This window comes from Phoca vitulina, unplaced genomic scaffold, assembly GCF_004348235.1.
Source record: "Phoca vitulina isolate PV1807 unplaced genomic scaffold, GSC_HSeal_1.0 scaffold51, whole genome shotgun sequence".
Taxonomy (NCBI): domain Eukaryota; kingdom Metazoa; phylum Chordata; class Mammalia; order Carnivora; family Phocidae; genus Phoca; species Phoca vitulina.
Genome location: NW_022589754.1, coordinates 430,914 through 456,439, shown reverse-complemented (window position 1 = coordinate 456,439; position 25,526 = coordinate 430,914). Strand labels below are relative to the sequence as shown.

At 36.8% G+C, this 25,526-nt stretch overlaps 1 protein-coding gene across 3 annotated transcripts in view; it reads right to left on the bottom strand.

The window, feature by feature from the left end:
• CHM (CHM Rab escort protein) overlaps positions 1 to 25,526 on the bottom strand; it is a 206,495-nt gene that overhangs the window by 162,652 nt on the left and 18,317 nt on the right. For all 3 annotated transcript variants that reach the window (XM_032387919.1, XM_032387917.1, XM_032387918.1), the window contains exon 2: positions 20,230 to 20,296. In XM_032387919.1, coding sequence (XP_032243810.1) covers positions 20,230 to 20,296 — 67 coding nt within the window. The remainder of the gene's footprint in view (positions 1 to 20,229; positions 20,297 to 25,526) is intronic.

Genomic DNA, 25,526 nt, shown 5'->3' with positions numbered 1-25,526 from the left:
CTAAAACCTCCACATAACATACACAAGAAAGCCAAGCTCCTTTCACCATCCACTCATTCTAAGATCAAGGCAGGTGGGCTTCCTTGGTAGAGTATGCAGATGCAATTCTAATGTTAGAAAGGAAAACCAGGCCCTTACTTGGTTTTAAAAGCATCCCATGAAGCTACATTAAGTTGCTTTGGCAGTCAGATCAGTCTCCCAGAATGAAATACTCCCAGGCTGAGTCCCCAGTAATTAGGGCTGGACAGAGACGCTCCTACGTTGACAGTTATTAGTCACTGACACTAGGCCACCCACTCAAATCCATTTTCAGACAACCAAACCAGGTAGATGAGTAAGTAATATACACAGACTGCCCTCAATTCTTGTTTTTCTCTGTGATCTCATCTATTCTTACTGGCTCAATTATCACTTCTCTGCTGATGACTTACAAATTGTTATCTCCAATCTGAGCACCTCTGGTAAGCTCCAGACTCACAGCTATTTTGAGGCTGAAAATACAGATGAGTCATCAGCTTGCTGGACAACTCCGTTTATTAAATATTCCTGATTAACTTTAACCTCTACATGATGAACAGATAAATTTATTATCTTTTACCCACCCCCATGTATCCTACTGGGCTCTTGCAGTGACTCTTCAAGGTAAGTCATACACTAGCCACATTTTAGACTTGAGGAAAACAACTTAAATCACATAACTAATCACTGACAGAGTCACAACTTGAATCAGGTCTCTTGACCATCAAGTCCAGTATTTGTGTCTGTTTTCCAACCCTACAACTTATCTCGGAGAAAGAGCACAGGCTTTGCTGTCAAAAGGACCTGAGTTTAAATCCTCATTCTTCCCCTAATAGATGTGTGACATTCGACAAGTTATTTCAATTCTCTTAATTTGTTTCCTCATCTGCAAAAAGGGAAAAATTATACTTCTTTACAAAAATGTAGTAAGAATTAAATAACTTAATATTTGTAAACTACCTAACACAGTACTGAGCAAATATTCCATATATGGGAACTATTTTTATTATATCACGTCATCTCTAATAGCAAACATGTTGAATGCCAGATTAGGTTAAGCAAATTAAAAATACTTTCACTCATAAATTAGTGCCTCAAACATCGTATCTTTTTAAAATGGGAGAATATGGAAAGGAGAAAACTAGGGCAACACCTGATTTTTTAATATTTCATAAACATTTTTCTCACCCCTATAGGAGACCACAGTTTTCTTTATCTGTAATAGAAGGTAGAGGACTTCTGCAAGATGGTAACATAGGAAGATCCTCAATTCACCTCTTCCCACGGACATATCAAACCTACAACTACATATGGATGATTTCCCTCTGAAATATATTTGAAGACTAGATGAGATGCTTCTCCACAACAAAGAATAAAAAAACCACAACCAGATGGTAGGAGAGATAGAGACACAATCTTGCCAAAATTCTACCCAGATGCTGGGGCACGCAAAAGAAAGGGGTCTCACAAGTCCAGTGCTTCTAGATAAGTACATACTAGTAAGCAATAACTACTTACTAATCAATAATTACTTTAAAGGAAAATGGACTAAATTCTCCTAACAAAAGACATAGAGTAGCTGAATGGATAAAAACACAAGACCATCTAGGGGCGCCTGGGTGGTTCAGTCAGTTAAGCATCTGCCTTTGGCTCAGGTCATGATCTCAGGGTCCTGGGATCGAGACCTACATCAGGCTCCCTGCTCAGCAGGGAGTCAGCTTCTCCCTCTCCCTCTGCACCTCTCATGCTCTCTCTGTTGTCTCAAATAAATGAATATAATTTTTAAAAAAAACAAACAAAAAAAACCCCACAAGACCATCTATATGCTGCCTACAAGAAACTCACTTCTTGTAGGACAAAGACTGAAAGTGAATTGATAGAGTATATTCCATGCAAATGGAAACAAAAAGCTGCTATAGCTATACTTATATCACACAAAATAGACTTTAAAACAAAGAATGTAATAAAAGACCAAGAGGGACACTACATAATGATAAAGGTGTCAATCTAGCAAGAAGATATAACATTTATAATTATATATGCACCCAATATAGGAGCACCAAAATATATAAAGCAAATATTAGCAGAACTAAAGGAAAAAATGGCAACAATACAATAATAGTGAGGGACTAATACCCAACATACATCAATGGATAGATCATCCACACAGAAAATCAATAAGGAAACACTGGCCTTGACTGACACATTAAACCAGGTGGACTTAACTAATATACAGAACATTCATTTATTCCCAAAGCAGCATAATACACATTCTTCTCAAGTGCATGTGGAATGTTCTCCAAAAGAGATCACATGTTAAGCGACAAAACAAGTCTCAATAAATTTAAGACGATTGAAATTATATCAAACATCTTTTGCAGCCACAATGATATGAAACTAGAAATCAATTACAAGAAGAAACCTGGAAAAAAAAATCACGAATATGTGGAGATTAAACAACATACTACTGAACAACCAATGGGTCAATGAGAAAGTCAAAAAATACACTGAGACATGGGGCACCTGGCTGACTCAGTCGGTGAAGCATGCAACTATTAATCACAGGGCTGTGGGTTTGAACCCCATGTCAGGTGTAGAGATTACTTAAAAAAAAAAAAAAAAAAAGATCTTTAAAAAGGAATACATTGAGAGGCAGAAAAAAGAGAAATCAAGGAATCAATCCCATTTATAACTGCACCAAAAATGTTAAAGATACCTAGGAATACACCTAACCAAAGAGGTAAAGGATCTGTACTCTAAAAACTATAGAACACTTATGAAAGAAATTGAGGAAGACACAAAGAAATGGAAAAACATTCCATGCTCATGGATTGAAGAACAAATATTGTTAAAATGTCTATGCTACCCAAAGCAATCTACACATTCAATGCCATCCCTATCAAAATACCATCAACATTTTTCACAGAGCTGGAACAACCCTAAAATTTACATGGAACCAGAAAAGACCCCAAATAGCCAAAGAAATGTTGAAAAAGAAAACCAATGCTGGTGACATCACAATTCTGGATTTCAAGCAGTGTTACAAAGCTGTAATCCTCAAGACAGTATGGTACTGGCACAAAAACAGACACGTAGATCAATGGAATAGAACAGAGAACCCAGAAATGGACCCGCAACTCTATGATCAAGTAATCTTCAACAAAGCAGGAAAGAATATCCAACAGAGAAAAGACAGTCTCTTCAACCAATGGTGTTGGGAAAACTGGACAGCCATGTGCAGAAGAAAGAAACTGGACAACTTTCTTACACCATACACAAAAACAAACACAAAATGGATGAAAGAGCTAAACGTGAGACAGGAAACCATTAAAATCCTAAAGGAGAACACAGGCAGCAACCTCTTTGACCTCGGCCGCAGTAACTTCTTGCCAGACAGGTCTTCAAAGGCAAGGGAAACAATAGTAAAAATGAACTATTGGTACTTCGAGATAAAAAGCTTTTGCACAGCAAAGGAAACAGTCAACAAAACTAAAAGGCAACCTACAGAATGGGAGAAGATATTTGCAAATGTCTTATCAGATAAAGGGCTAGTATCCAAAATTGATAAAGAACTTCTCAAATTCAACACCCAAAAAACAAATAATCATGTCAAGAAATGGGCAGAAGACATGACAGACATTCTCCAAAGAAGACATACAAATGGTCGACAGACACATGAAAAAATGCTCAACATCACTCAGCATCAGGGAAATACAAATCAAAACCACAATGAGATAACTACCTTATACCAGTAAGAATGGCTAAAATTAACAAGACAGGAAACAACAAATGTTGGAGAGGATGTGGAGAAAGGGGAATCCTCTTACACTGTTGGTGGGAATAGAAGCTGGTACAGCCACTCTGTAAAGACAGTATGGAGGTTCCTCAGAAAGTAAAAACTAGAGCTACCCTACAACCTAGCAATTGCACTATTACATATTTATCCGAAGGATACAAACACAGTGATTCGAAGGGGCACATGCACCCCAATATTTATAGCAGCAATGTCCACAATAGCTAAAATATGGAAAGAGACCAGATGTCCACTGACAGATGAATGGATAAAGAACAGGTGATTTCCATTGTGTATATATACAAGGGAAATATTACTCAGCCATCAAAAAGAACGAAATCTTGCCATTTTTAATAATGTGGATAAAACTAGAGGGTATTATGCTAAGCAGAATAAGTCAGAGAAAGACAAATATCATATGATTTCACTCAAATGTGGAATTTAAGAAACAAAACAGAAGAACACAGGGGAAGGGAAGGAAAAATAAGACAAAAACGGAGAGGGAGACAAGACATAAGAGACTCTTAACTATAGGAAACAAACTGAGGGTTGCTGGAGGGGAGGTGGGTAGGGGACATTAAGGAGGGCACTTGATGGAATGAGCACTGGGTATTATATGCAACTGATAAATCACTAAATTCTACCTCTGAAACTAATAATATACTACATGTTAATTAAACTGAATTTAAATTTAAAAAATAATAAAAAAAGAATACATTGAGACAAATGAAAATGGAAATATAACATACCAAAATCTATGGGATACACAGAAAGCTGTTCTAAGAAAAAACTTATAGAGATACAGGGCTACCTAAAGGAACAAGAAAAATCTCGAATTAACAATCTAACATTGCAACTAAAGGAACTAGGAAAAAAAGAACAAAGAAAGCCTGAAGTTAGTAGAAGGATGAAAATAATAAAGATCAGAGCAGAAATAAATGAAATAGAGACTATTAACAGTATGAAGTATAAAGGTATCATCTCAAAAGATGTAGAAAAATTATTTGGTGAAATTCAACCTCCACTTATGATTACAAAACTCCCAACAAACTGGATATATACTGAATGTACCTCAAAACAACAAAGGCCTTATTAAGCCCACATCAGAAATCATACTCAACGGTGAAAACCTAAACGCTTTTCCTTTAACATCAAGAACAAGACAAGGATGTTCACTATTGCCACTTTTATTCAACACAGTATTGAAGTCCCAGCCAGAGGAATTAGGCATGAAAAAAAGGGCATACAAATTGGAAAAGAAGAAGAAAAATGGTCACTATTTGCACATGACATGATATTATATATAGAAAACCCTAAAGACTCCACCAAAAAACTTTTAACCCTAATAAGTCAGTAAAGGTGCAGAATACAAAATCAATATACAAAAATATGTTGCATTTTTATACCCTAACAACAAACTATCAGAAAGAAATCAAGAAAACAATCCCATTGACAATCACAACATAACAGAATACCTAGGAATAAATTAAATGAAGGAGGTGAAAAATCTGTAAACGGAAAACCAGAAGACACTGATTAAAAAAATTGAAGAAGAGACAAATACAAAGATATTCCATTCTCACAGACTGGAAAAATTAATATTGTTAAATGTTCATAACACTCAAAGCCATCTACAAATTCAGTGAAATCTCTATCAAAATTCAAATGGAATTTTCACAGAAGTAGGACAATCCTAAAATTTGTATGGAACCTCAAAAGACCCCGAATAGCCAAAGCAAACTTGAGGGGGGAAAAAAAAAAAAAGCTGGAGGGATCATTCTCCCTAATTTCAAACTACATTACAAAGCTACTGTAATCAAAACAGTATAATACTGGCATAAAAACAGACACACAGATCAAGGGAACAGAAAAAAAAGCCCAGAAATAAACCAATGAATGCATACATGGTCAATTCACTTACAATAAATGAGGCAAGAATACAGAATGAGGAAAGGACAGTCTCTTCAATAAATGGTGCTGGGAAAACTGGACAGCCACATGAAAAAGAATAAAACCAGACCACTACCTTACACCATACACAAAAATTAACTCAAAGTGGATTAAAGACTTGAATGTAAAGCCATAAAACATAAAACTAGAAGAAAATATAGACAGTAATTTGACTTCAGTCTTGACAATATGTTTTTTAGATCTGATTCCAAAGGTAATAGCAACAAAAGCAAATAAACAAATGGATCCACATTAAACGGAAAAGCTTATGCACGGTGAAATAAATCATCAACAAAATAAAAAGGTAATCTATTGAAAGCGAAGACATTTACAAAAGTATATCCAATAAGGGGATAATATCCAAAATATACAAAAAATTCATACAAATCAACACAAAAATAACAACCCAATTAAAAAATGGGCAGAATATGTGAACAGACATTTTTCCAAAGACATACAGATGGCTAACAGGCACATACAAAGAAGCTCAATATCAGTAATCATTAGGGAAATGCAAATCAGAACCACTATGAGATACTACCTCATACCCATCAGAATGCCTATTAACAAAAATTCAAGGGGCGCCTGGGTGGCTCAGACGGTTAAGCGTCTGCCTTCGGCTCAGGTCGTGATCCCAGCGTCCTGGGATCGAGTCCCGCATCAGGCTCCCTGCCCCTTGGGGAGCCTGCTTCTCCCTCTGCCTCCCTCTCTCTCTCTCTGTCTCTCATGAATAAATAAATAGAATCTTTTTTTTTTTTTAAAGATTTTATTTATTTATTTGATAGAGCGAGAGGGAACAGTAGAGAGAGAGGGAGAAGCAGGTTCCCTGCCAAGCAGGGAGCCCGATGTGGGGCTCGATCCCAGGACCCTGGGATCATGACCTGAGCCGAAGGTAGACGCTTAACCATCTGAGCCACCCAGGCGCCCCAATAAATAGAATCTTAAAAAAAATTCAAGAGGCACTTCTGGGGAAAATAGCAAAGAAGATCCTAAGCTCACCTCATCCCACAGATAACACCCATATCAGTATAAATAACCTAGAAAATGACCTGAAGACTGGGCAGAACAGACACTCTTCAGATAAATGTAGAGAAGGGGCCATACTGAAGAGGGTAGGCAGGGCAGAGAAGTGGTCCAGAACTAAAGGAACCTGGGGGAGGGGGCTGTCCAAGGGAGGAGAGAGGGTGTGGGCACAGAAAGGGAAAGAAACAGACCCTCACACCAGGACACCCCAGGCAAAGGGAAACCTCACGGGGAAGATGAATCCCTGAAACATTTGGCTTTGAAAAACCAGAGGGACATAATTCTGCAAGTTCTTACAATTAACAGGGCTTCACACCAGGAACTTTAAAAATCAGCAGGCTGGGTTCTGGGAGAGCAATGAGGGCTATTAGAAACTAGATCCCTACCCTTAAAGAGACTGCACAACAAACAGCCCTGTGAAAATACAGTACAGAAGCAGCAGTTTGAAAAAGGCCTGGGGTATATGAGAAGATTTATTTACTAATTTCAGAGCCTGTGCTGGCCGGGCAAGGATCACTGGGAGACTTCTCCAGATACAAGCTGGCAGGCACCATTTCCCTCCCCTGACCCCAGCCTAGATATGTGAACAATTGCAGGAACAAGCACAGTGCCAACATCCACTACCTAACAAGCAAACAGCAAGCCCCACCCCTGTATCCTCCTCAGATACACCAGGGCCCATCCAAAGCAGTGCCACAAGTCTGGCAAGGTGTAAGTAGCCCCAACAGGGACCAGCACAACTTCAAAGTGACTTCTACCTTGGGCAGAGGGGAAGATAATGATACACAACACTCCGACTACAGCCCCAGCAGTGAGCTGTGGGCAAAAAGCTGCTCTCACTGCAGGCCCCAACCACCAGTGAAAGCTTCTCAGGGGACAACACAGCGCAACTACCCAGCAGTTTGGTGCTACTGGATCTTTGGCAAACACATGGTCTGACTCAACTCAAGCCCAAAGGAGCCCAAGACTGGCCCACCAACAACACAGGGACCAAATCCTGCTCATAATAGGCAGACAGAGCCATCAGAGATGGATGATATCTTTTCTCAAGGGACATTACACTGCAGAGCACTAAAGAATCTCTTCTAGATTAAGCCACTACTTTTAAGAGAAGGAGATGTAGCTGACTTTCCTAACACACAGAAATAGACACAAAGAATTAATACAAAATGAGAAGACAGAGGAAAATGCCCAAAGGAAAGAAGAGGACAATCACAGCAAAGAGAGCTAAATGAAACAGATATAAATAAAATGCATGATAAAGGATTTAACATAATGGTCATAAAGATATGCACTAGACATGAGAAGAGTGGAGGACCTCTGTGAAACCCTTAACAATGGGATAGAAAATGGGGCATCTGGGTGGCTGTCAGTTAAGCGTCTGACACTTGATTTCAGCTCAGATCATGATCACAGGTTTATGGGATCGAGCCCCACATCGGGCTCAAAAACATAGAAAAGAGCCAATCAGAAATGAAGAACTCAATAACTGAAAGTAAAAATACACTACAGGGAATAAATAGACTAGAAAAAGCAGAAAAATCAGCTACCTGGAGAACAGAGTAATGGAAAGTATTCAAACTGAACAGGAGAGACAAAAAAAAAAATGAAAACACATTTTGGAATTCAGTAACATCATCAAGCGTAATAACATTTGCATTATAGGGATCTGAGGAGAAGAGAGAAAAGAGGACAGAAAATTTATTTGAAAAAAATAATAGCTAAAACTTTCTGAATCTGGAGAAATGGAAAGCCAGATCAAGAAGGCATAAAGGTTCCCCCCCCCAAAGTCAACAAAAGAGGTCCACACCAAGACATGTAGTAATGAAAATGGCAAAAAGCAGTGGTGATAAAGAGAATTTTAAAAGCAGCAAAAGAAAACAGCTGAACATAAGGGAAACTCCATAAGACTATCAGCTGATTTTCTTCAGCAGAAACTTGACAAGCCTTACAAGAATGGCATGATATATTCAAGATACTGAAAGAGAAAAAACCTGGAGCCAAGAAGACTCTATCCAGCAAGGCTATCATTCGGAACAGAAGGAGCTTTCAGTTTTGCAGACAAGCAAAAGTTACGGGAATTCATGACTGCTAAACCAGCCCTACAAGAAATGTTACAAGGGACTCTGAGTGGAAAAGAAAGACCATAAGCAGGAGTAAGAAAAATAGGAAGAATAAAATCAATAAAATTAAGTATCCCTATAAAAATCAGTCAAGAGATGCATAAAGTAGAAGGATAAAAATCAGTCAAGAGATGCACAAAGTAAAAGGATGTAAAGTATGATAACATATACCTAAAACATTACGGGGTAAACGAGTAAATATTGAATTCAACCTTACACCATCATCAACTTACAGACTGCCATATGTATAAGATGGTCTATACAAACAGAATGGTAACCACAAATCAAAAATCAGTGATATACAAAAAATAAAAAGAAAGGATTCCAAATATATTACTAAAGAAAGCCAACTAACCATGACAGAAGAGAGCAAAGAAAGGAACAGAGAAGAACTACAAAAACAACCATAAAATGAATAACAAAATGGCAATAAACACATCCCTATCAATAATTATCTTGAATGTAAAAGGACTAAATGCTCCAGTCAAAAGTCATAGGGTGACAAAATGGATTTAAAAAATCTTTTTGCTCCCAACAAGAAACTCATTTCCTACCCAGTGACACATTCAGATTGAAAGTGAAGGGATGGAGAAGCATTCATCATGCAAACAGATGTGAAAAAAAGCTGGGCTAGCAACACTTCTGACAAAATAGACTTTAAAACAAAGACTAACAAGAGACAAGAACACTATATAATCATAAAGGAAACATTCCAACAAGAAAATATAATAATTGTAAGTAAATATTCATGGACCCAACATGTAAGGACCCAAATACATAAAGCAGCTACTAACAAACATAAAGGAATTAATCAATCAATCAATTAATTAATAATAGAGGGGACTTACCATCCCACTTACAACAATGGACAGATAATTCAAACAAAATCAAAAGGGAAATAGTGGCTTTGAATGACACAATGCAGGAGATGGATTTAACAGATATACTCAGAACAATCCTAAAAAAACTAGAACACATTCTTTACAAGTACACATGGTACATTCTCCAGAACAGATCACATATTAGGCCACAAAACAAATCTCAACAAATTGAGAAAAAAATGGAAGTCATACCATGCATCTTTTCTGACCACAACATTGTGAAACTAGAAATCAGCCACAAGAAAAAATCTGGAAAGAGCACAAATACATGGAGAATAAACAATGCTATGACACAATGAATGGGTCAACCAAGAAATCAAAAAATAAATGGAGACAAATGAAAGTGAAAACACAACAATATAACCTCTTTGGGAGGCAGCAAAAGCTATTCTAAGAGGTAAGTTTGTAGTAGTACAAGCCTTCCTCAGGAAGCAAGAAAAATCTCAAACAACTTAACCTTACACCTAAAGGAGCTAGAAAAAGAACAACAAACAAAACCCAAAACCAGAAGAAGGAAGGAAATAATAAACATTAGAGCAGAAATAAAACAGAAACTAAAAACAGAATAAAACACATCAATGAAAGCGGAAACTGGTTCTCTGAAAAGATCAACAAAACTGATATTTAGCTAGATTCATCAAAAAGAGAGGACTCAAATGAAGAAAATCAGAAATGAAAGAACAGAAATAACCAACACCAGAGAAATACAAAGAATTATGAGAACATTATGAAAAATTATATGCCAACAAATTGGACAACCTAGAAGAAATTGATAAATACAAAGAAACATATAATCTCCCAAAACTGAATCAGGAAGAAAGAAAATTTGAACAGATTACCAGCAAAGAAATTGAATCAGTAATCAAAGAACTCCTCCAACAAACAGAAGTCCAGGCTTACATGGCTTCACAGGTGAATTCTACCAACACTTAAAGATTAATACCTATTCTTCTCAACTTTTCCAAAAATTTAAGAGGAAGGAAAGCTTCCAAATTCATTCTATGAGGCCAGCATCACCCTGAACCCAAAACAAGATAAAGACACCACGAAAAAGAGAAATACAGGCTAATAACTTTGATGAATATAGATGGAAAAATTCTCAATATTATTAAACCGAATCCAACAATACATTAAAAAAACATTCATCACAATCAAATGGGATTGGTTCCAAGGATATAAGGATGGTACAATATTTACAAATCAATCAACATGATATAACACATCAACAAGAGTAATGATAAAAACTATATGATCATTTCAACGGATGCAGAAAAAGCATCTGACAAAGTACAACTTACATTCACAATGAAAAGCCTCAAAAAAGTAGGTTTAGAGGGAACATACTTCAACACATTAAAGGTCAGATATGAAAAACCCACAGTTAACATCATCCTGATGAAGATGAAAGTTTTTCCCCTAAGGTTAGGAATGAGACAAGGATGTCCACTCACACCACATTTATTTAACATAGTACTGGAAGTCCTAGCCACAGCAATCCCACAACAAAAAGAAATAAAAGGCATCCAAATCGAGAAGTAAATCTTTCACTCTTTGCAGATGACATAATACTACATACAGAAAACCCTAAAGGCTCCACCAAAAAACTACTAGAACTGATAAATGAATTCAGTTAAGATTGTAGGATACAAAGTTGATATACAGAAACCCATTGCATTCTGTACACTAATAATGAAGTAGAAGAAAGAGAAATTAAGAAAACAATCCCATCTACACTTTCACCAAAAATAGTAAAATACCTAGGAATAGACTTAGTCAAGGAGGTGGAAGACCTGTAGTCTAAAAACTGTAAAACACTGATGAAAGAAACTGAAGACAATACAAACAAATGGAAAGATATTCCATGCTCACAGAAGAACAAATATCATTAAAATGTTCATACTACCCAAAGGAATCTACACATTTAATGCAATCCCTATCAAAATACCAACATTTTTCACAGAACTAGAACAAACAAACCTAAAATTTATATGGAACCACAAAAGACACCGAATAGCGAAAGCAATCTTCAAAAAGAATAAAACTGGAGGTATTACAATCACAGTTTCAAGATATACTACAAAGCTGTACTAATCAAAATAGTACAGTACTGGCATAATAATAGACACATAGGATCAATGGAACAGAATATAAAATCCAGAAATAAACCCATGATTATATTGTCAACCTTCGACAAAGCAGGTAAGAATACTGAATGGGGAAAAGACAGTCTTCTTTAACAAATGGTGTTGGGAAAACCGAACAACTACATGAAAAAGAATGAAACTGGACCATTTTCTTACACCATATACAAAAATAAACTCAAAATGGATTAAAGACATAAATGTGAGACCTGAAACCATAAAAATTCTAGAAGAGGGCTCAGGCAGTAATTTCTCTGACATCAGCTGTAGCAGCATCTTTGTAGATAGGTCTCCTCCAGCAAGGGAAACAAAAGCAAAAATAAACCATTGGGACTACATCAAACTAAAAACAGTTCCGTGGAGCAAAGTAAACAAAAGCACTAAAAGGCAACCTACAAAATGGGAGAAGATATTTGCAAATGACTTATCTGTTAAAGGGTTAGTATCCAAAATATATAAAGAACTTATACAATTTAACTTAAAAAAAAAAACAATTAACCCAATTAAAAAATGGTCAGAAGACATGAACAGACATTTCTCCAAAGAAGACATCTAAATCGGCCAACACATGAAAAGATGCTCAACATCACTCATCATCAGGGAAATGCAAATCAAAACTACAATGAGAGATCACCTCACACCTGTCAAAATCACTAAAATCAAAAACACAAGAAACAAGTGGTCATAAGGATATGAAGAAAAAGGAACCCTCATGCACTGTTGGTGGGAATGCAAACTGGTTCAGCCACTGTGGAAAATAGCATGAAAGTTCCACAAAAAATTGAAAGAGAATTACCATATAATCCGGGAATTCCACTACTGGATATTTGCCCAAAGAATACAAAAACACTAATCTGAAAAGATATATGCACCCCTATGTTTACTGCAGCATTATTTACAATAGCCATATTATGTAAGCAGCCAAAGTGCCCATATACATATGAATGGATCAAGAAGGTATAGTGTGTGTGTATTATGAAATATTAGCTATAAAAAAGAATAAAATCTTGCTATTTGCAACAACATGGATGGATCTAGAGAGTATAATGCTGTGTGAAATCAAAGACAAATACCATATGATTTTACTCATATGTGGAATTTAAGAAACAAAACAAATGAACAAAGAAAAAGAGAGACAAATAGAAAAAACAGACTCAACTACAGAGAATAAACAGATGGCTACCAGAGGGGAGATAGTGGAGTGATGGGTGAAATAGGTGAAGGGGATGAAGAGTACACTTATCTTGATGAGCACTGAGTAATATACAGTATTTTTGAATCACTGTATTGTACATTTGAACCTAGTAACTCTGTTAGCTATACTGGAATTAAAGTTTTAGTAACAGTAAAATAAAAAAAAATTAAATCAAGAAATAACAAGTGTTGGTGAGGATAAGTAACAGGGAACCCTCATGCACTGCTGGTGGGAATGTTAACTGGTGCAGCCTCTAGGGGAAACAGTATGGAGTTTCCTCCAAATATTAAAAATAGAACCAGCATATGATCTAGCAATTCCACTTCTAGGTATTTATCTAAATAATACACTAATTCAAAAAATCTATATGTACTCCTATGTTAACTGCAGCATTATTTACAAAAGCCAGGATATGGAGAAAACCTAAGTACACACTGATAGATGAATGGATATTTATACACATACATATACATACACACACACACACACACACACACACACACACAGGAATACTACTCAGCCATAAAAAAGAATGAAATCTTGCCATTTGAGACCACACGGATGAACTTGAGGGTATTATGCTAAATGAAATAAGTCATAGGAAAGGGAGGCAAGATGGAAGAAGAGTAGGGGACCTCGGTTCATCTGCCCTTGAATTGAGCTGGGTATCATCAAATCATTCTGAACACCTGTGAATTCAACCTGAGATCGAAGAAAAGAATTGCTGGAATTCTACAAATAGAAAAGCAACCACTTTTTGCAAGGTAGGAGATGAGGAGAAGTGAATCTGAGGGGGATATATCAGAAGATAAAAGGCAGGGGAGGGAACCTCTGTAAGCCAGCTACCAGAAAGTAATATAGCCCTGAAGCACAAAATCGAACCTTTAGAAGTCAGCTCCAGTGAGAGATGTCCCTACCTGAAAGGTGCTCAGGTGGCAAAGCAGGGCAGAATCCTAGATGGAACAGTGGGGTCTCAGGATTCCCAGATCACAGAAAGAATGGGGGTTCCTGAGCCAGCAGAGTTCCCAAGCACTGAATTGGGGAAACTGGTTATGGTCAAGAAGACCGGGAGGAGGCTCTCAGCTCAGTTTGCCATAAACCACTAATGGCGGCACGATGGTGGCACCACTCTTGTGTGAGGCCCTTCAAAGGGCAGAAACGCAGTGACCCTCCACCTTCCCCCAAGAGGGGCGGCACCGGTGTAGGCACCATTGGGGACCACTCTCCATGCAGGGACCCTGCAAAGAGCAGAAAGGCAATGACCCTCCGCCCTTCCGTTGAGGATCTATGCCAGCGTGCACCGCAGCAGTCTGCAGAGTTTGGCACACACAAAAGAGAAGACTGCTTAATACCCGAGGGTTTACTGAAGAGTGGGGGCTGTGACCCTTCAGTTCCAGGGCTGGAGATCAGGACGTGACCATTTTTATTTTTATCCTCTACAAGGGCACAGAAAGCCTTCAGGGAACAAAAGCCACATAGAGCAACCCCAAGCAGCTTACACTGGGCAGCCTCCACCCCCAGCAAGGGGTGTTAAAACTCAACCCAGGCAAAGACACCTGAGAAGAAGAGCAGCAGGACCCTCCACCAGGAGACCAGCTGGAACAAGTGGCAAACACCAAGTTTAAGGAGCACGCAGGACTGCAGAACTCCAGTGCTAGAGGAAAAGAGTGTACAGAATTCAAGGGTTTTTTCTCATGATTCGTTTATATTTCAGTATAAAATTTTCCTTTTATTTCTTTTTTTCCTTTTCAACGACTTTCTTATTTTAACTCTTTGTTTTTAAGTCTTTCTTTAACTTTCATTTTCTACATTTACATTTTATAGATACATTCTTTTTTTTTTTTTTTTGGCTTCCATTCACTGTATTAAATTCTATTTTTGTGTGTATATATATAACTTTAGGTTTCTTTTCAATTTGGGGATTTAGTGTCTTCAAAGAGACCAAAATACACCCAGGACCAAGTAGATCACGCTGTTTTGACATAGCTGGGAGGTTACCAATCCTCATAGAAGACAAATTTGCTTGTAAACCAAAGACTGTAGTAAGGGATAAAGGACACTATATCATACTTAAAAGGTCTACCCAAAAGAAGATCTAACATTTATAAATGTTTATGCTCCTAACTTGGGAGCAGCCAATTATATCAACCAATTAATAACCACATTAAAGAAACACATTGGTAATAACACAATACTAGTAGGGGAATTCAATACCACACTCACAGCAGTGGACAGATCACCTAAGCAGAAGATCAACCAGGAAAAAAGGACATTGAATGACACAGAGGACCAGATGGACTTCACAGATATATACAGAGCATTTCATCCTAAAGCAAAAGAATACACATTCTTCTTGAGTGCACATGGAACATTCTCCAGAATAGATCACATATTGGGTCACAAATCAGGTCTCAACTGGTACCAAAAGAATGGGGATTATTCCCTGCATATTTTGAAACTACAGTGCTTTGAAACTTGAACTCAATCACAAGAGGAAATTTGGAAGGAACTCAAACACTTGGAGGTTAAGGAGCATCCTACTAAAGAATGAATGGGTCAACCAGTAAATTAAAGAAGAATTAAAAAAAAATTCACAGAAACAAATGAAAATGAAAACACAACTGTTCAAAACCTTTGGGATACAGTAAAGGTGGTCCTAAGAGGTAAGTGCATAGCAATACAAGACTTTCTCAAAAAATTAGAGAAGTCTCAAATACACAAGCTCACCTTAAACCTAAAGAAGCTGAAGAAAGAATAGCAAATAAAGCCTAAACCAAGCAGAAGACAAATAATAAAGATTAGAGCAGAAATCAGTGAAATAGAAACCAAAAGAACAGATGAACAAAACTAGAAGCTAGTTCTTTGAAAGAATAAGATCAATAAATCCCTACCCAGAATTATCAAAAAGAAAAAAGACCCAAATTAAATAAATCATGAATGAAAGAGAAGAGATCACGACCAACACCAAGGAAATGCAAACAATTTTAAGAACATGTTATGAGTAATTCTACACCAACAAATTAGGCAATCTGGAAGAAATGGATGCATTCCTGGAAACATAAACTACCAAAATTGAAATTTATAAACTACAAAAACTAAAAACAGAAAGAAAAGGAAAACCTGAACAGACCCATAACCAGCAAGGAAACTGAAGCAGTAATTAAAAATCGCCCAACAAACAAGAGTCCTGGGCCAGATGGCTTCCCAGGGGAATTCTACAAACATTTCAAGAAGAAATAAAACCTATTCTTCTGAAGCTGTTTCAAAAAAACAAATAGAAGGAAAACTTCCAAACTCGTTCTATGAGGCCAGCATTACCTTGATCCCAAAACCAGACAAAGACCCCATCAAAAAGGAGAATTACAGACCAATATCCCTGATGAACATGGCCAAAATTCTCACCAAGATACTAACCAATAGGATCCAACAGTACATTAAAAGGATTATTCACCACCACCAAGTGAAATTTATTCCTGGGCTGCAAGAGTGGTTCAACATTCCCAAATCAACATGATATATCACATTAAGAAAGGACAAGACCATATGTGATCCTCTCAACTGATGCAGAAAAAACATCTGACAAAATACAGCATCCTTTCTTGATTAAAACTCTCCACAGTGTAGGGAGAGAGGGAACACACCTCAGTATCTTAAAAGCCATCTATGAAAAGCTCACAGCCAATATCATTCTCAATGGGGAAAACCTGAGAGCTTTTCCCCTAAGGTCAGGAACATGTCAGGGAGGCCCACTCTCACCGCTATTGTTCAACATAGTACTAGAAGTCCTAGCAACAGCAATCAGACAACAGAAAGAAATAAAAGGCATTCAAATTGGCAAAGAAGTCAAACTCATGTCATAAATGACATGATACTTTATGTGGAAAACCCAAAAGACTCCACCCCCAAATTGCTAGAATTCATACAGGAATTCAGCAACATGGCAGGATATAAAATCAACGCACAGAAATCAGTTGCATTTCTCTATGCTAACTATGAGACAGAAGAAAGAGAAATTAAGGAATCGATCCCATGTATAACTACACCAAAAACCATAAGATACCTAGAAATAAAAACCTAATCAAAAAGGTAAAGGTTCTGTACTCTGAAAAACTACAGAAAACTTATGAAAGTATTTGAGGAAGACACAAAAAAATGGAAAAATATTCCATTCGCGGGGATTGGAAGAATAAATATTGTTAAAATGTCTATACTACCCAGAGCAATCTACACATTCATTGCAATCCCTATCAAAATACCATCGACATTTTTTCAGAGCTGGAACAAATAATCCTAAAATTTGTATGGAACCAGAAAAGACCCAGAATAGCCAGAGGAATGTTGAAAAAGAAAACCAAAGCTGGTGGCATCACAATGCCAGACTTCAAGCTATATTACATAGCTGTAATCATCAAGACAGTATGGTACTGGGGTGCCTGGTTGGCTCAGTTGGTTAAGCGTCTGCCTTCGGCTCAGATCATGATCCCAGGGTCCTGGGATCGAGCCCCGCATCGGGCTCCCTGTTCCACGGGAAGCCTGCTTCTCCCTCTCCCACTCCCCCTGCTTGTGTTCCCTCTCTCGCTATGTCTCTCTCTGTCAAATAAATAAATAAAATCTTAAAAAAAAAAAAGGACAGCATGGTACTGGCACAAAAACAGACACACAGATCAATGGAACAGAACAGAGACTCCAGAAATGGACCCTCAATTCTATTTTTTAAAAATATTTTATTTATTTGTTTGAGAGAAAGAATGAGAGAGAGAGAGCATGAGCAGGGAGGAGGGACAGAGGGAAGAGGGAGAAGGAGGCTCCTGATGTGGGGCTCAATCCCAGGATCCCAAAATCATGACCTGAGCCTAAGGCAGATGCTTAAGTGACTGAAGCCCCCAGGCCCCCCTGAACCCTCAATTCTATGGTCAATTAATCTTTGACAAAGCAGGAAAGATTATGCAATGGAAAAAGGACAGCCCTTTCAAGAAATAGTGCTGGGATAGTTGGACAGCCACATGTAGAAGAATGAAACTGGATCATTTTCTTATACCATACACAAAGATAAACTCAAAATGGATGAAAGACATAAATGTGAGACAGGAATACATCAAAATCCTAGAGAACACAGTCAGCAACCTCTTTGACCTCAGCCGTAGTAACTTCCTGCTAAACACGTCTCCAAAGGCAAGGGAAACAAAAGCACAAATGAACTATTGGGACTTCATCAAGATAAAAAGCTTCTACACAGCAAAGGAAACAGTCAACAAAACTAAGACGCAACCCACGGAATGGGAGAAGATATTTGAAAATGACATATTAGAGAAAGGGCTAGTACCCAAGATCTATAAAGAACTTCTCAAACTCAACCCCCCAAAAACAAATAATCCAGTCAAAAATGGGCAGAAGACATAAACAGACACTTCTCCAAAGGAGACATACAAATGGCCAACAGACACATGAAAAATTGCTCAACATCACTCGGCATCAAGGAAATACGAATCAAAACCACAATGAGATAACACCTCACACCAGTCCAAAGGCTAAAATTAACAAGACAGGGAAAAACAAATGTTGGCAAGGATGTAGAGAAAGGGGAACCCTCTTACGCTGTTGGTGGGAATGCAAGCTGGTACAACCACTCTGGAAAATGGAGGTTCCTCAAGACATTAAAAATAGAGCGACCCTATGACCCAGCAATTGCACTACTAGGTATTTACCCAAAATACACAAATGTAGTGACCCGAAGGGGCACCTGCACCCCAATGTTCACAGCAGTAATGTCCACATTAGCCAAACTGTGAAAAGAGACCAGATGTCCATCAACAGATGAATGGATAAAGAAGATGTGGTATATATATACACAAAGGAATATTGCTCAGCCACCAGAAAGGATGAATACTTATCATTTACATTGTTGTGGATGGAACTGGAGGGCATTATGTTAAGTGAAATAAGTCAATCAGAGAAAGACAATTATCATATGGTTTCACTCATATGTGGAATATAAGAAACAGCCCAGAGGATCATAGGGGAAGGGAGGGAAAACTGAATGGGAAGTCATCAGAGAGAGAGACAAATCATGAGAGACTCTTAACTGCAGGAAACAAACTGAGGATTGCTGGAGGGGCGGTGGGTGGGGGGATGGGGCAATTGGGTGATGGGCATTAAGGAGGGCACATGATGTGATGAGCACTGGATGTTATATGCAACTGATAAACTATTGAACACTACATCTGAAACTAATTATGTACTATACATTGGCTAATTGAATTTAAACAAAAATAAATAAATGAATGAAATAATCAGAGAAAGGTAAAATACCTTATGAGTTCACTTAAATGTAGAATCTATAAAAGAAACGAAACAAAACAAAACCAATCTCATAGATACAAAGAACAGATTATTGGTTGCCAAGGGGTGGAGGTTTGGGAGGTGTGTAACATAAGTTAAGGGGATCAAGAGGCTCAAATTTCCAATTATGAAGTAAGTCATGGGGATGTAATATACAGCACGGTGACTACAGTCAGTAATGTTGTACTGCAAATTTGAAAGACTAAGAAAGTAAATCTTAAACGTTCCCATCATAAGAAAATACAAATGTTTTAATTTTGGTGACAGACAGTAACTAGACTTATTGTGGTGATATTTCCCACTGTATTTAAGTGTCCCATCATTATGTCATACACCTGAAACTAAGATAATATCGTATGTCAAATATACTTAAAAAGAAAGAAAATGTGAAGCCCAAAATACAATAGTACACACAGGTTGCATACACTCTCACAGTTATGTAAGAAAAAAAGCAAGTGTGAGGTTTCCAAGTTTTTTACATAATCATTTATCACTTAAAAAACAAAATCACTCATGAGAAAAAATTATGCTACATTTGGTTAATTCTCAAAGAAAAAGATCACTATTTCACAGACTAGAATTCTAAAACTTCTATTTTATATGTTTCACATATTTTGGTGAAAATTAAACAATTCCAATCATTTTTCTAACTTAGCTTATACATGACATATATAGACACATATATACACACATGCGTGTGTATTTAAATTGAAATTCTGCGCAGAGATATTTAGGAAGTATTAAATGTTACCATTGATAAACTTACGAATCAACATGCAGAACCCTCTGGCCACTTCTTGAACATGCAGCTGCAATGATGGATTCAGGCAAACCTATAAAAACACACACCTATATCACTCAGAATGTAGAAAAATATATATATATAGAAATATTACACAAATACTTCATGCATGCCATCACTGCATATAAAAGTTTATCAAAGGAGGCTCATCCTTGTATTCAAACTTCTAACATTTATACTATATCATTGGATATTTGTTAAATGTACACTACTTATCCTAAAATTTTATTATGTGGAGATTTTTTTTTAAATCAAGCACGTAAAATCTTTTTATATGCAAATTTCCATAAATGAGCAACTTTCAAAATATTATTCATATAGCACTTTGTTATTTAGTAGCTATGTTCACATACTAGCTCATCTCATTTTCCAAACTGCACTGACAGTGAAGCATCATCAGCACAGAAATGAAATACTGAGGGGCAAATATGTTAATTTGTTGCCCAATGCTTTAACATTTTTTCCTATTGTTGAAATTTGAATCCAAATCTAACTCCAAAGCCATCCAGTGCCTATGAGGGGGAATGGCATACATTTTTCAGTTTAAGCAATAGGTTAGGTAGTTCAAAAAGAGGCCATTTATTGAGACCTGAAACCATAAAACGCCTAGAAGAGAACAGAGGCAGTAATTCAATGGACTATCACACAGCCATAAAAAAAGGATGAGATCATGCCATATGCAACAACATCGATGAGCCTAGAGGGCATTATGTTAAGCGAAATCAGTGAGACAGAGAAAGAGAAATACCGTATGAATACACTTATATGTAGAATCTAAAAAACAAATGAATAACAAACAAAAAGCAGAATCAGACCTACAAATACAGAGAACAAACTGATGATTGCCAGAGGGGAGGGGAGTGGGGCACGGGCAAAAGGTGTGAAAGGGAATGGAAGATACAGGCTTCCAGTTATGAAGTAAGTCACAGGAATAAAAGGTACAGCATAAGGAATATAATCAATGATATTTTAATAGCACTGTATGATGACAGATGGTAGCTATACTTTTGGTGACCATGGCATAATGTAGAGAGAAGTTGAATCACTATGTTGTACAACTGAAAAATAATGTAACTGTTGTCTAAATGAATGAATGAAATGAATGAATGAACGAACGAAGAAGAAAATACTATTTTAAAAAAGAGGCCACTTACAAGACACATTATCTCACTTTCTGGTTAATACAGCAGTTTGAAAAGAACATTAGTGTTCTGGAATCAAATCGAGCCACACCATAAAGTGGGTTATCATAAAGGAAATATACAAGTACTAACAAAAAAAAATCACAAATTACCAAAGAATGATTTCATAACATAAAAATTTCAGATGTTCACCAGTTAATACACTATATTATACATTCAAGACTGTTCCATACTTTTTATTGTAAAATCTACCATTTCAGTAGAAACTATTAAGAATCACTTATATGTAGAAACTATTAAGAATCACTTATATTAGTCAGACAAAGCATGTTTTGAAAGTTTAGTGCAATTCTGTAGTACTACCACCGACTCTTTCACTATAATGAAGCACCTTGATCCTCTTGGATTTTTATGTAGTAGAAAAGAAACGGCACATTTTTTTTTTTTTGTCAAGGATTTAAACTACACACTAAGCATCAAGGATTTCAAGAAAAGAGAAGAGTTATCTTCCTTATGTAAAAAGCAACAGGCATATGGAAGCAATTGACACAATCTAGCTAAAAACCACATTAAACACAAGCTCCAGCTGCATTCACAGAAGAACTAGAGTTTTCCAGTGGTGACTACTGTGGGTGTATAGTGTTTGGTTCAAAAACAAAGTTCTGACTCGACGTACTGAAGACAGCCATTAAATATCAATTATTGGAAATAATCCATCATAAACTTTCAACTTTAACTTCAGATAATTCAAAGAGAAAACATAGTAAGAATTTGTGGTGTAGAAGGAACTAGGAGAAAGAAAGTTTTATTTTTTTTGAAAGTTTTAAATAGTTAAGCATACTTAGTTCTTCGAACAGTCAAAACTGTATTGTTCTAATGTCTTTTATCTTAAGACTATCTGAACTTTTTACACCTAAAGAAATAACTTTTCTCATTAATGAAACGCAGTCACGATGGTACTTTAAAAGCTGCCAAACATCACAGTTAAAAAGGACAACAGGAAAGAAATATTTGGGAAGTAGAATTAGTATGTTAAAGCATGTAATAATGACAGCATTAATAATATACCACCAAACATTAGTATAGGGCTTTATGGTTCACAGTATCTTTTCATATACATCACCTCATTTATTCCTCATTATAATCCTGGGAGGCAGGCATTATTATCCATGTGAGAAAATGCGATGAGAAAGATTAAATAACTTGCCAAAGATCAAGTAATTCATTAATTTGATATCTCAAATTCAATTACCATGGTAAATTCACTCTCTTCAACTTGGACATGAGTCTGAGAATGAGGATTCAAGGGAAGGACAGCAGCATAAGGAAATGAGTATGGTCTCAATCAGACAGACCTAGGCTTGAATCTTAATTTTGCTGCTTAACTAGCTATGTGACCTCACACAAGTCACTTGCCATCTCTGAGCTTTTGTTTCTTCATCCATCAATGGGAATACCGCCATTTACCTCATAGGACCATTAAGTTGCTGGAGAGTACTTGCTCTATAAAAACTACCTACTTTTATTATTGTTCAGCAAGATACTTTAGAAGCAATACATTTTCATCTAAATACTACTCCAAACATACATCTACTTTTACTAGATGCCAACTCCAATGGCAAGCAACAACAAAATTACTCTTCTATTTGGCTCTATTAGCTCTGACTCTGGATAGGCAAATATGCATGTGGTTATTTCCATGGCTGCAATCAACAGTCAGAGGTCATGTCTCTGGCTGACAAAGCAAAGCCAAGGACAGATTTCAATACTGAACATGGTTTGAGTCCAAATACACAACACCAAAATAACTATCATTTGTGTTTTCCCTTAATGCTTCTATCCAGACACTCCCCATTAGTTTGTGAAATTGATAGGCTGTTTCTACATTAAATGGCAAGGGCCTATTATCTTCATGCTTAGAATGATTAACAGACTAATAATACAGTTAGTAATGTCTTCCCACATCTCATATTTCTTCCCACCCATTTAATAAACACTGAGTTAGTTCCTTGAACAGAGGAAGCATGTAGTAGATTTTCCATAAATATTTGTTGAAGGAAAGAAAAAAAGAGAAAATGGGGAAAGGGAAGATAGAGAAGAATGAAGCAGACTTTGACAGGTGGTGAGAAAAAATAAGATAAGGTTAAGACAATTACTAGCCTAAAAGAGCTGAGTCTAACAAATAAAAATTTAAAGGGATTGGGACACCTGGGTGGCTCAGTCAGTTAAGCATCTGCCTTCAGCTCAGGTCATGATCCCAGGGTCCTAGGATCCAGTCCGCATCAGGCTCCTTGCTCAGCGGGAGCCTGCTTCTCCCTCTGCCTGCTCTGCCTGCTGTTCCCCCTGCTTGTGCGCATTCTCTCTCTCTCTCTCTGACAAATAAATAAAATCTTTAAAAAAAGAATTTAAAGGGATTAAAATAATAATTGAAACTATTATAGGAACACAATGGAAAGATGCATTCCCTCTGTGGGGCAGTCATTGAAAGCTCCAAAGAGCAGAGGACACTACTGCGTCTTTCAAGATCTGTAATTAACACAACTGAAGAGTACAGAAGGAAAAGGTGAAAGAAAAAAAAAGGAAAGTGGAAGGGAGTATTCCCAGCAAAGGGTGAAGGGAGAACCAAAAGGTGATGTTCAAAAAAGAGTATCTGGAACCAAACTGGAGTCTGAACTTGGAACCTGTAAGCAACAGGGAATCTTGAAAGGATTTTAGCCAGAACAGCATGGTGAAATCAATATTTCAGAAAAAAAAACAATTCTAGTAACAGCATGAACGATGAACTTGTATAAAATTGGAGCTTTAAGTTTCAGGGTTTTTTTCTTAATTATTGTATAGGAAAAGTTAACATATTTAAACTTGTTGGTCTTATCGATAATTTAGCAAAGTAAAATAACTGCTTGTTTTGTTTAAATTCATATTTATATGCTCAATTTTAATAGCATTTAAACCCTTGACTGATTTAAAAATGAAACCTTTTTTTTTTTTTTTTTAAGATTTTTTTTATTTGACAGAGAGAGACACAGTGAGAGAGGGAACACAAGCAGGGGGAGTGGGAGAGGGAGAAGCAGGCTCCCCGCTGAGCAGGGAGCCCGATGCGGGGCTCGATCCCAGGACCCTGGGATCATGACCTGAGCCGAAGGCAGACGCTTAATGACTGAGCCACCCAGGCGCCCAAAAATGAAACCTTTTTTTAACATTTGGCACCATAAAATGTGAACTACTTCTGAATCATTACTCAAATTCACACAATGTCCTGTGAGGCCTTTATACAAAACATATATAAGCTTACAATGAATTACATAGTCTCTCCCACAAGGAAAAGCCAGACATGAGTTAGAAACAGATAACCTAAATCAGGGTCAAATCACAAAGCATTACACTGGAAACACACTGTAAAATATGTGAGTACAAATATACAAGCACAATGTTTTCAACTACAATATGGGACTAATAATATATCTCACAGGAATGTAGGGAGGAATAGGTACAAAGTAATATAAAACATCTTACACAGGGCCTCCTAGCATGTCACTGACATTCAATAAATACTGGTTCTGTTCCCTTCTCTTCTAACCCCTTCAATAAGATTAGTTATTTGAAGAGGAAAAAATAAAAATCACTTGTTTACTTATCTTCAAAGATGTAAAAACTTAAAAAGTTTTTGAAAAGAAGTCCATTAGCCTTTTCTATATGTATATTACAGGCTCTTTCTATATGTTCACTAAAGAATTTCACCCAACACTTAGTATTATTTAAACATTCCATATTATTAAGTATGGTTATTAAATTCATTTGTGAGGCCATATCAAATAACTCTGCCAAAAGATTGTAGGAAAAATATCTAATTCTGATTCAAGACAAACACCTTTTACCGGCAAGTCATTTTTATCAAACCACACAAATTTTAAGTATTAAATTAGCATTTCATAAGTTTGTAATGGGGGAAATTAAGGTTTGTTACTTCATGTCTTTTTCAGTTGAGATTCCGTATAAAGTTGACAGCTAGAAAAAATACATTAAAGGCTTATGGAATATTATATGATCATATACACAAACATGTATAGTCCCAGATTTCTACAATTTTCTAAAACCTGTCTAGATAAGATATAGAAGTTT